This window comes from Coregonus lavaretus, assembly GCF_964263955.1.
Source record: "Coregonus lavaretus genome assembly, chromosome: 6".
NCBI lineage: Eukaryota > Metazoa > Chordata > Actinopteri > Salmoniformes > Salmonidae > Coregonus > Coregonus lavaretus.
In genome coordinates, this window is record NC_139993.1 from 37,618,004 (window position 1) to 37,630,595 (window position 12,592).

Below are 12,592 nucleotides of genomic sequence, written 5' to 3' on the forward strand. Positions count from 1 at the left end.
ATAGTAAAATTTAAGAAAAACCCTTGAATGAGTAGGTGTGTCCAAACCTTTGACTGGTACTGTATGTAAATGTGATATGAAAAGTTTTTTTTTTTTTTACATATGCAAAAATGTCTAAAAAACAGTTTTTGCTTTGTAATTATGGGGTATTGTGTGTAGACTGAGGAGAAAAAAAAACAATTTCATCCATTTTAGAATAAGGCTGTAATGTAACACTGTGGAAAAAGTCAAGGGGACTGAATACTTTCCGAAAGCACTGCACATATACATTTCTAAACAAACTATGTTAGTAGCAATAATAACAATTCACACAAGCCTAGGTGCCAGACCATTTCTGCATTCAACAAGGCTACATGGCTGCTTTGCCAAGACAACGTTAAGCTGGCTAGAGCAAAGACAGACTGGCACTCAGGTTCATAGTTCACAGTGTGATAAAGCTGAATAAGGACGAGACCTGAAAACTCTATCATGTAACCTGGCATGTAATGTAAGAGAATGGATGTGGGAATCAATACCGTATACATTAATATAGAGTATTATAGCTGTATCTCCTTACTCCTTACTCATTTTTACAGTCCTGACTCCTGATAACCTTTTCAGAGTCATACAAATATAGAGTAGTCTAATCACTACATTGATTGCGAGTCATATTACTTACTCTGCATTTTAGGGCTGAATAAATCGAGACCTACATCTACATAACAAACATGCCATTCTGGTCTCCACAGGTTAGTTCAACTAGAACTAAGGTGGAGCAGGAGGAGAAATGTTGCTGTCTGTTCTTTATCTTTCCATCCTTCTATCTTTCATTGTTCCCCCCCCCCCCCTCTTTATTTTGGTCTCCCTCACTTTCACTTTCTCAAACCACTATTTATCAGACATAGATGATATTCACTACTTCAACTTAAAAATAAATAACTAAAAACATTCTCAATCTCTCCCATTCTAACTCTTCTACATCTCTAACCACTGTAGCAGTTGTGTGTGTGTGTTTAAGTCAGGAGTAGACTTACTATTTGGTGGAGTCCGAGAGCTGATATTCACGCCTGCGGTCATAGGCCTCCTGGATGCCAGGGTCTGTCCACAGTATCTTTATTGCACTGATGTAGGGCTGTTCGAAAGAACACACCTTCTCCACGTCCACCTCGCGCACAAGCAGCGCGTTGGACTGGGGGGAGGAACAGGGGAAAGAAGACAACAGGTTAGGAACATGGAAGGAATGGTGGAAGGTGGAAAGCATCATCCACATTTACTGTAACAGAATTCCACAATAATTTAGTAATTTCTTTATTCAGATCGAAAGTATACAGCACAAGATAGGACATATAATTTCCTATTATTTGCATCAACAGCGATGTTAAAGGAAGATAACCTTGTGTTATACTGACAGAATGTTCTCGATATGATTTAGGGCTAAAGACAGACTAGTCTTTCAATAGATACATCCAGGCTTCTCCTCAGCAGTGACTTAGTATCCATACCAGGACAGAACAGATTGGAGTATTAGTCCATTATGTTTTATGGCATGGTTTACGGCCACGTTTATGGTCTATTTGAATATGGTTTGCATTTGATGATGCAGACATACAAGCTGTGGCTGGACAATTCAATGCTGAGATTGCCAGCTAACAACGTTTGCCAGTTAGGTGTCCTATGAGTGGATGAGAATTCAGACAATGCCAGAAGGTAGTCGTCTGTAGCTTTTGGTGGAATATTCATGGCCTAGGCCACTTTGGTGAATTTGCGAGGCATGCAAGACAAGACATTGTGAGACCAAGACATATGAGGACGGTTCTTTCTGCTTGCCCCCTCCACTCTCTCCATCGCGCTGGCTCACCTGCTCTTTCTGCTCGCTAATGATGCGAGTGTGTGTTCAGTCTTTGGTCCGTTGCGTGTAGAATATCCTAGCCCCAGCATTACTGAATTGCCGAGACATTGCAAGCCAAGAAATTTTGCGATACAGCATTCCATTGCGAGATACAGCTTTTGATTGTCGATAGATAGGCCTAGTGCACAGTTCTGACTTTCTGCCTGCTGGCCAACCTGCCTATACAGTGCCCCTCCCCCCGAAAGGTTGCTGGTTCGAATACCATAGCCGTCAAGGTGAGAAATCTGTTGACGTGCCTTTGAGCAAGGCACTTAACCCTAATTGGCATTAACAGCGGCCTGCATGTGTGTTGCTTTTTCTGAGTTCCAGAAAGAGAAGTTAGCTGGTCGGAGCACAATTAGATTAACCCAAGGAGGGATTGCAAAGCCCAGTAGTCTTTTACCCAGTGGGAAACATGGCTATTCCAGTGCTGCTAGTTCTGATTAGATGGGAACAAAAATAGGCAAATGATTAGATGGACATTTACAGTGCCTTCAGAAATAATTCATACCCCTCGACTTAATCCACATTTTGTATTATAGCCTGAATTCAAAATGGATTAACTTAATTATTTTTCTCACCCTTCTACACACACAAACACTACCCCATAATGACAAAGTGAAAACATGTTTATAGAAATTTTTGCAAATGTATTGAAAATGAAATACTGAAATATCTCATTTACATAAGTATTCACATCCCTGAGTCAATACTTTGGCTGCGATTACAGCTGTGAGTCTTTCTGGGTAAGGAAGAGTTTTCCCACACCTGGATTGTGCAACATCTGCCCATTATTCTTTTCAAAATTCTTCAAGCTTTGTCAAATTCGTTGTTGATCATTGCTAGATCATTTTCAGGTCTTGCCATAGATTTTCAAGTAGATTTAAGTCAAAACGGTAACTTGGCCACTCAGGAACATTCACAGTCTTCTTGGTAAGTAACTCCAGCGTATATTTGGCTTTGTGTTTTAGGTTATGCAGTAATGTGTTGTATTTTATTTGCCCCAAACGTAACACTTTGTATTCAGGAACAAAAAGTTAATTGCTTTGCAACATATTTTGCAGTATTACTTTAGTGCCTTGTTGCAAACAGGATGCATATTTTGGAATATTTGTATCCTTCTTTTCACTCTCAATACATTCAGTATTGTGAAGTAACTACAATGTTGTTGATCCATCCTCAGTTTTCTATCACAGTCATTAAACTCTAACTGTTTTAAAGTCATCAATGGCCTTATGGTGAAATCCCTGGGCAGTTTTCTTCCTCTCTGGCAACTGAGTTAGGAAGGACGTCTGTATCTTTGTAGTGACTGGGTGTATTGATATATTATCAAAGGGATATTCAATGTGTGCTTTGTTTATTTACACCTATCTACCAATAGGTGCCCTTTGCAAGGCATTGGAAAACCTCCCTGTTCTTTGTGGTTGAATCTGTGTTTGAAATTCACTGTTTGACTGCAGGACCTTACAGATAATTGTATGTGTGGGGTACAGAGATGAGGTAGCCATTCAAAATCATGTTAAACTCTATTATTGCACACAGAGTAAGTCCATGCAACTTATTATGTGACTAGCACATTTTTACTCCTGAACTTATTTAGGCTTGCCGTAACAAAGGGGTTGAATACTTATTGACTCTACAAATTAATAAAAAAAAAGAAAAGTGGAAATTTCTAAAACATTATTCCACTTTGACATTATGGGGTATTGTGTGTAGGTCAGTGACAAAATAAAATCTAAATTCAATCAATTTTTAATTCAGGCTGTAACACAACTAAATGTGGAAAAGTCAAGGGGAGTGAATACTTTCTGAAGGCACTCCCCTTGACTATAAATCAGTCTCCTCTATTCCAAAAACACTGAATCTTAGGGGTCGATTCCTAGCGGAATCGAATCTTGACACTGAGAAATTGGAGTCGGCGTGCAAGGAGTTGAGGAATCAATTATTTTGGATTCGACTCTCCAACACTACGTCATCGTCGTTAACAGTTGGAAAATGGCAGAGAAAGGCAAGTGACAGCAGCAAAGTCCTGTATGGCAATTCTGGCTAAATAAGAAGGAAATGCAAACTATACAAGCTGGAATGGACGTACAGTAATGGTAGTACAGGTGCAATGCTTAACCATCTGAAAGGGACGCCGTGAGACCAAACCGATGCTTGCAGCAGCACAGCTACATTGTGAATACATGTGGTATTTTATGATTTTTTTGTGTCGTTTTATTGGAACATTGAGAAAAGAAAAAGTATGTTTAAACGTTTAGAAAAATTGTCAATTTGGCACATCCCTAGCGCATACATCAGCAGCCAATGACCCATTCAAAAACTACTGTAAGGGCCACTAACCATTTGCTGCTCACATACAGTGCATTCGGAAAGTATTCAGACCCCTTCCCCTTTTCCACATTTTGTTAAGTTACAGCCTTGTTCTAAAATGGATTAAATAAAAATATTTTAAAAAATCTCACTACACTAAAAATAAATAAACAGAAATACCTTATTTACATAAGTACTCAGAACCTTTGCTATGAGACTCGAAATTGAGCTCAGGTGCATCCTGTTTCCATTGATCATCCCTGAGATGTTTCTACAACTTTATTGGGGTCCACCTGTGGAAAATTATATTGATTGGACATGATTTGGAAAGGCACACACCTATTTATATAACGTCCCACAGTTGACAGTGCGCGTCAGAGCAAAAACCAAGCCATGAGGTCGAAGGAATTGTCTGTAGAGCTCCGAGACAGGATTGTGTCGAGGCAAAGATCTGGGGAAGGGTACCAAAACATTTCTGCAGCATTGAAGGTCCCCAAGAGCACAGTGGCCTCCATCATTCTTAAATGGAAGAAGTTTGGAACCACCAAGACTCTTCCTAGAGCTGGTCGCCGGGCCATACTGAGCAACCGGGGTAGAAGGGCCTTGGTCAGGGAGGTGACCAAAAACCTGATGGTCACTGACAGAACTCCCAGAGTTCCTCTGTGGGGATGGGAGAACCTTCCAGAAGGACAACCATCTCTGCAGCACTCCACCAATCTGGCCTTTATGGTAGGGTGGCCAGACGGAAGCAACTCCTCAGTAAAAGGCACAACAAGATTCTTTGGCCTGAATGCCAAGCGTCACGTCTGGAGGAAACCTGGCACCATCCCTACAGTGAAGCATGGTGGTGGCAGCATCATGCTGTGGGGATGTTTTTCAGCGGCAGGGATTGGGAGACTAGTCAGGATCGAGGGAAAGATGAACGGAGAAAAGTACAGAGAGATCCTTGATGAAAACCTGCTCCAGAGCACTCAGGACCTCATAACGCTTCCCATCCAACCTGACAGAGCTTGAGAGGATCTGCAGAGAAGAATGGGAGAAACTCCCAAATACAGGTCTGTCAAGTTTGTAGCGTCATACCCAAGAAGACACAAGGCTGTAATCACTGCCAAAGTTCCTTCAACAAAGTACTGAGTAAAGGGTCTGAATACTACATTTACTTCCCCATAAATGTGATATTTCCATTTTTTATTTTAAAAATTTGCAAAAATGTCTAGAAAGTTTTTGCTTTGTCATTATGGGGTATTGTGATGAGGGCCAAAAACAATTTCAACAATTTTAGAATAAGGCTGTAATGTAACAAAATGTGGAAAAAGTCAAGGGGTCTGAATACTTTCAGAATGCACTATAAGTGATCTCTAATGTGGGGTCTAGATATAGGCCTACATAAGGCTATAATAATAGAAGACATTTCGACTAACAATGTCTTTGTCCAATGAGTGGACCCCTATCCCAATCCCTTCTCCCTATCCCCCAGCCAGACTCACCTTGTTCTGTTCATACTTGTACTGGATCTTGAGGGTCTCGGAGGCCCGGATCATGGACTGCATGGAGGTGAAGATGTTCTGATAGACCAGCTTGGTGAAGCCCCTCTTGTCCTCGTCGGTGTAGCCCGTCCCGTGGATGATGCGCATCTGTTTGATGAAGGTGCTCTTGCCACTTTCGCCAGTGCCTGTGGAGACACAGGACATAACACAGGTTAGACAGAGGTTCCCAAATGTTTTCAGTTTGAGTGCAGTCCACTATCCAAGACCCAGCGATACCAGAGTATGTGAGTGGAGCGGAGCTGGAGCAGAGTGTGCCAAATTTGACTGGAGCGCGAAGCGATATTCCCAAAGGCCGGAGCGACGGCCTTCTCGCCTGCTCCAATTTCGCTCCAGTAGCGCTCACTTCACAAGCTCAGGGCATGCCCGGCCCAGCATGCATTTGTAGTCTGCTTGTGTGCTGCTATAGCCCCTTGCTTTAGCTACTGTCATGGAGTTCGCTAAATATATTCATAAAGAAACTGATAAAACACACAGGTGCAAAATCAAGGTGACTTACAGTGAGGAAAAAAAGTATTTGATCCCCCTTACCCAGAAAGACTCACAGATGTAAATCGCTGCCAAAAGGTGTTTCACAAATTATTGACACAGGGGTGTGAATACCTATGTACAGTGAGGGAAAAAAGTATTTGATCCCCTGCTGATTTTGTATGTTTGCCCACTGACAAAGAAATTATCAGTCTATAATTTTAATGGTAGGTTTATTTGAACAGTGAGAGACAGAATAACAACAACAAAATCCAGAAAAACGCATGTCAAAAATGTTATAAATTGATTTGCATTTTAATGAGGGAAATAAGTATTTGACCCCTCTGCAAAACATGACTTAGTACTTGGTGGCAAAACCCTTGTTGGCAATCACAGAGGTCAGACGTTTCTTGTAGTTGGCCACCAGGTTTGCACAAATCTCAGGAGGGATTTTGTCCCACTCCTCCGTGCAGATCTTCTCCAAGTCATTAAGGTTTCGAGGCTGACTTTTGGCAACTCGAACCTTCAGCTCCCTCCACAGATTTTCTATGGGATTAACGTCGGGAGACTGGCTAGGCCACTCCAGGACCTTAATGTGCTTCTTCTTGAGCCACTCCTTTGTTGCCTTGGCCGTGTGTTTTGGGTCATTGTCATGCTGGAATACCCATCTACGACCCATTTTCAATGCCCTGGCTGAGGGAAGGAGGTTCTCACCCAAGATTTGACGGTACATGGCCCCGTCCATCGTCCCTTTGATGTGTTGAAGTTGTCCTGTCCCCTTAGCAGAAAAACACCCACAAAGCATAATGTTTCCACCTCCATGTTTGACGGTGGGGATGGTGTTCTTGGGGTAATAGGCAGCATTCCTCCTCCTCCAAACACGGCGAGTTGAGTTGATGCCAAAGAGCTCCATTTTGGTCTCATCTGACCACAACACTTTCACCCAGTTCTCCTCTGAATCATTCAGATGTTCATTGGCAAACTTCAGACGGGCATGTATATGTGCTTTCTTGAGCAGGGGGACCTTGCAGGCTCTGCAGGATTTCAGTGCTTCACGGCGTAGTGTGTTACCAATTGTTTTCTTGGTGACTATGGTCCCAGCTGCCTTCAGATCATTGACAAGATCCTCCCGTGTAGTTCTGGGCTGATTCCTCAACGTTCTCATGATCATTGCAACTCCACGAGGTGAGATCTTGCATGGAGCCCCAGGCCGAGGGAGATTGACAGTTCTTTTGTGTTTCTTCCATTTGCGAATAATCGCACCAACTGTTGTCCCCTTCTCACCAAGCTGCTTGGCGATGGTCTTGTAGCCCTTTCCAGCCTTGTGTAGGTCTACAATCTTGTCCCTGACATCCTTGGAGAGCTCTTTGGTCTTGGCCATGGTGGAGAGTTTGGAATCTGATTGATTGATTGCTTCTGTGGACAGGTGTCTTTTATACAGATAACAAGCTGAGATTAGGAGCACTCCCTTTAAGAGTGTGCTCCTAATCTCAGCTCGTTACCTGTATAAAGACACCTGGGAGCCAGAAATCTTTATGATTGAGAGGGGGTCAAATACTTATTTCCGTCATTAAAATGCAAATCAATTGATAACATTTTTGACATGCGTTTTTCTGGATTTTTTTGTTTGTTATTCTGTCTCTCACTGTTCAAATAAACCTATCATTAAAATTATAGACTGATCATTTCTTTGTCAGTGGACAAACTTACAAAATTAGCAGGGGATCAAATACTTTTTCCCCTCACTGTACAAAGACAAGGACCACAACTAAAGAATCATAGTGGAATCTGAAAAGACATATCTCGAAAGCATGGTGTACTTACTACGTGCACATGCTAAAATAAAGGAACAAGGTGGGTAGCTAATGAAGTGTGCCATTGTAGTAAAGTATTTATTTAAAAAAAAAATCAGATCTCTTAAAAGTTTTCATTTTTTGTTCCATTATCTATACAATAGGCCATAATTGATTTTGGCCCAATAGCCCTGGCATATTCCAACTTAAGGCCCTTTCCGTTTTGATTAGGCTATTTTGCCCAAAAACCATTTGGCCTACCTATAGAAAAAGCCAACAACTCTGCATCCCTGTCCATCCTGACAAGATTGGGCAAAATGGTGTTTAGCATCCCCAATGGCTCTGCAAGCACGGAGAGGATATTCTCCGCTGTTGGCCTGCTCTCCAGGCACCATCGCATGAGCCTGAAGCCACAGACTCAAAGGCACTGTAGACTGAGCCTAATAAAGCATTTTTCGTTTAATTTGTATTTAATTCTAAGTAAGTCACAGTCTATGAGCAATTTATAGACTATAATGATTGAATACAATTAAAAGGTTGTTTAAATGCTGAGCGCTTAATATCTCTGACTCCCTACCAGCCCAGTGTGTCGCACTTGCAAATTCTTCACAATGTATTTCTTTGTAGGCTATAGCCTTGAAATAATTGAAATAATATAGCCTAAATAATTCATTTCCGTTCCTTCTTAGGCTCCCTGTCTGGCTCCTGACCTATTTAGAGTGTTTATATGCTGTTTAATATGACTTGTAGCCTATTTGAAATGATGAGCGCGTGTCCCATGCGACAAGTGCACCATGCGACAAGTGCATGGGACTGATAGCATCCAGAGGGATACTTTGTGCAGGAAAACAGTACAAGTTACTTGTGCATTGCCAAGAGCTATACATTCTACAGTAACTCATGTCTGGCACCATGCAACATCTTATCAGATGAAGAAAAAAATATGTTGGATGGACGGTCAATAACAGCATTTTCTGGGTCCCAGTGGATGTCCCAAATATTTTGTATCTTTATTTGGACATTTCTAACTGCTGTATCCAACAATGGTACATTTGGGAATGTCGAGTCCAAACCACATAAAGTATAGAGAACGGTTAAGTATGGGTAGAGCACTACCCTGCCTCCCACCTCCCTCTCTAACAAACCATCTCCTCTCCCAGTACCCAGGCTGAGTCACCACAGCTTCAGCAGCTCTCCTCTGACTCTCTTCCTGTTCCTTTCTCCTCTACCCCCTCCCTCCCTCTCTCCTTCTCCTCAGTGCGAGTACTACCCGCTTCCTCTGTTTGCTCTGCAACCTTTGCACACATGCCAGGCTGGAGAGCAACATGAAATAGCTCATTGCATAACGTATTTTCTTTGTCTCCGTAGACTTGGCTGCATGGCGGCTGCTGCAGCTCCTTTCAGAGCTCAGTGGGAAATGTACTCTCTAGCACCATCTTAAATGCAGTTGGTTTGGAAGAGAGTTCTTCAGAGTAGCTACCGAGTTCAAAGCGGTTGAAACGAGGCCATTTCATGCTCTGAGAAAAAAGGCAATAAAACACCACATGTAGGCTAACAAAGGATAGGCCTAGTGTTAGGTGGATGGATTTTGAGGACATAAGCCTTTCTTTTGGACATTGTCCAATTTGACCATTTGCCAGCCAGGGTCTCTCCTATATTTCATCTGGATTTATTTGACGGCAGTTAATAAAGGAATGATCAGTAGGTGTATAATGTGTGTGTGCTGCAGTACTGTACGCTTTGCTTTACTCTCCTCTCTCTGACAAAGCTGCATTGATGAGTGTCTGAGAGCCCTGACGGGTGTTGGTCTTCCTCAGAGGATCTCTGCTCCTCAGTTAACTAGGTCAGGCCAGACAGAGTTTCCTACAGACAGTCCGACTTCAATGAAAAGGGTCACAATTAGCCTCACACACGGCCCTGGAGACCTCGCTCGCTCACTGACTCCTACTGAATGAAGAGAGGAACCTCAGACACTCAGTGGAACCCTGGAGCCTGCCCTGGGAGACGGGAAGTGAAGGAACATTGTACCATTGTCCTGATGTCATACCAGGTACTGTGTGGAGTTACAGATTAGAAGAACTGGACAAGGCATGAGCAATCAATAGAATCAGGTGGACGGATCGCAGCGGTTGGATTTCCAGGATAAGCGCAGAAGGCACACACAGACCTCAGTCAGGAGTGAGGAAATTCTGGGAGGCAGTATACAATCCGGTGTTATTGTCCTCCTTCCTCAGTTCAAACACACAGCTATGTTACCTAATATCTAGGAAACCATCTACAAATCACCACTAGCACTGTTGCTACACTAGCGTTGATGTAAATTTCTAGTTACCATGGCAACTATTCTATTATTAATGCTTTTAGAAAGTCCTACATGTAACTCAAAATACCCAGTGCACTGCCCACTGAAATCATTTAAAGGCAACTGTACAATGCACCCGTTTATTGATAAAATATTACAAACCAACCACATTTACTAAGGAATAAATCTGCTCCACGGTTCTTTCTCCATGTTTATTTAGTTGGTATTAGACTTGGTTGCCAGAGCACGACTGTAAAGAGGCTTACTTGCTATCAGCTATGAGTACTTCTGGTAATTAGCCTTCTTCTAGTATAATGCTAACCCAGTATCATGATAGGCCTGTAATTATTACGTAATTACCACATCACCATGGACTTCCTGAGTAAATACCATGTAATAAGTGGCCTGTAAAATATTAAAATGTCAGCAAAACTTCAAACACGGAGGAAGAGCCCTCTGACTGACTGTCAGTGAAGCAGAGATGTCACACCTGGCACCAATCCCAGGCCTCACCCTCCATGAATAACCATTAGCTTGAAGTGACTAAATCAAATTAAATGGATCCATTTTGACCGGTGGTGGCAGCAGAGGGCCACGGGATGCATTTCCGCTCCAAACAAATGGAGGGCAATAACTTGAGGCTGAGGTTGGCTTCCTTTCCGAGGAGAAAAACTCAGAGGAGAAAAATAACTGCGCAGTAAGTGTGACAAAGTCGAGGAGTAAGGCCCAGTTTTGTAAATGATTCTCCAAAATGTTCCCCTGCGATGCGATTAGGCAGCCAGCTCAGCAGAATGTCACTGGGACACTGGCTGGATACGAGGCCCCAGGCTGTGCTCACAGGGAGCCTTCTCTGGGTTAGGCGGCTAGCAGGCCGGGTTTTAAAAGGAACTCAAAACCCTAACACTTGGTTACCCACCCAGCCGGGGAGATTTGCATTTAGGATTCCCCTGTCTTGATGTTGAACAGCTGCTCCGGACAAGTCTAGCAGTACTGAGATAACATTCTTCCTTATTCATTTCCTGTGACCCTGTCACAAGATGATCCCTCCCCTCCCCCAGTCCCTCCCCCCCCAGGCTGCAGTCTTCCGACCGAATGACAGTCATTTCTCCAGTGCCTTCAGGAGGGAAGTAGGGAGTGGATCAGAGGAGACTGGGAGAGATCGCCATCCGGGTGGATCTGCCTGTCTGTCTGTAGCAGATTCTGTTCTTTCCGCTGACTGGAATCAGAGGAATAATCTGAGTGGGCAGACCGAGAGAGGGAGAGCAGCTCTATTCCAGTTTGGAGAGCACTCCACATTATTTTCCATCTAAAGGACGTACAGTGCCTTCAGAAACTATTCACACCCCTTGACTTTTTCCACATTTTGCTGTGTTATAGCCTGAATTTAAAATGTATTTAATTTTAAAAAATTGTCACTGGCCTACACACAATACGCCATAATCTCAAAGTAGAATTCAGTTTTTAGAAATTTTACAAATTAATAAACCATTTAAAGCTGCAATGTCTTGAGTCAATAAGTATTCCACCCCATTATTATGGCAAGCCTAAATAAGTTCAGGAGTAAACATTTGCTTAACAAGTCACAAAATAAATTGCATGGGCTCACTGTGTTTAAGAATAGTGTTTAACATTATTTTTGAATGACTGCCTCATCTCTGTACCCCACACATACAATCATCTGTAAGGTCCCGCAGTCGAGCAGTCAATTTCAAACAGATTCAACCACAAAGACCAGGAAGGTTTTCCAATGCCTCGAAAAGAAGGGCACCTATGGGTAGATGGGTAAAAAAAAAAAAAAAAAAAAAGACAAGAGGAATATCCCTTTAAGCATTGTGAAGTTATTAATTACACTATGGATGGTGTATCAATACACCCAGTCACAACAAAGATACAGGCGTCCTTCCTAACTCAGTTGCCGGAGAGGAAGAAACCGCTCAGGGATTTCACCATGAGGCCAATGGTGACATTAAAACAGTTACAGAGTTTAATGGCTGTGATAGGAGAAAACTGAGGATGGATGAACAACATTGTAGTAACTCCACAATACTAACTTAATTGACAGAGTGAAAAGAACACAAATATTCCAAAACATGCATCCTGTTTGCTACAAGGCGATAAAGTAATACTGCAAAAAATTTGTCAAAGCAATTAACATTTTGTCCTGAATACAAAGTGTTATGTTTGAGGCAAATCAAATACAACACAGTACTGAGTACTACTCTCCAGTTTTTCTGGATAAAAAAGAAAACAGAATGGCGCTAAGCACAGGCAAAGTCCTAGAGGATAACCTGGTTGTCAGCTTTCC

At 42.4% G+C, this 12,592-nt stretch overlaps 1 protein-coding gene across 3 annotated transcripts in view; it reads right to left on the reverse strand.

Annotated features, from left to right (window-relative positions):
• Positions 1 to 12,592, reverse strand: part of LOC311131427 (guanine nucleotide-binding protein subunit alpha-11) — a 74,727-nt gene that overhangs the window by 20,994 nt on the left and 41,141 nt on the right. For all 3 annotated transcript variants that reach the window (XM_084164412.1, XM_084164411.1, XM_084164413.1), the window contains 2 exons: positions 5,668 to 5,852; positions 1,014 to 1,168 (listed from right to left, as the gene is read on the reverse strand). In XM_084164412.1, the coding sequence (XP_084020538.1) occupies positions 1,014 to 1,168; positions 5,668 to 5,852 (340 nt within the window). The remainder of the gene's footprint in view (positions 1 to 1,013; positions 1,169 to 5,667; positions 5,853 to 12,592) is intronic.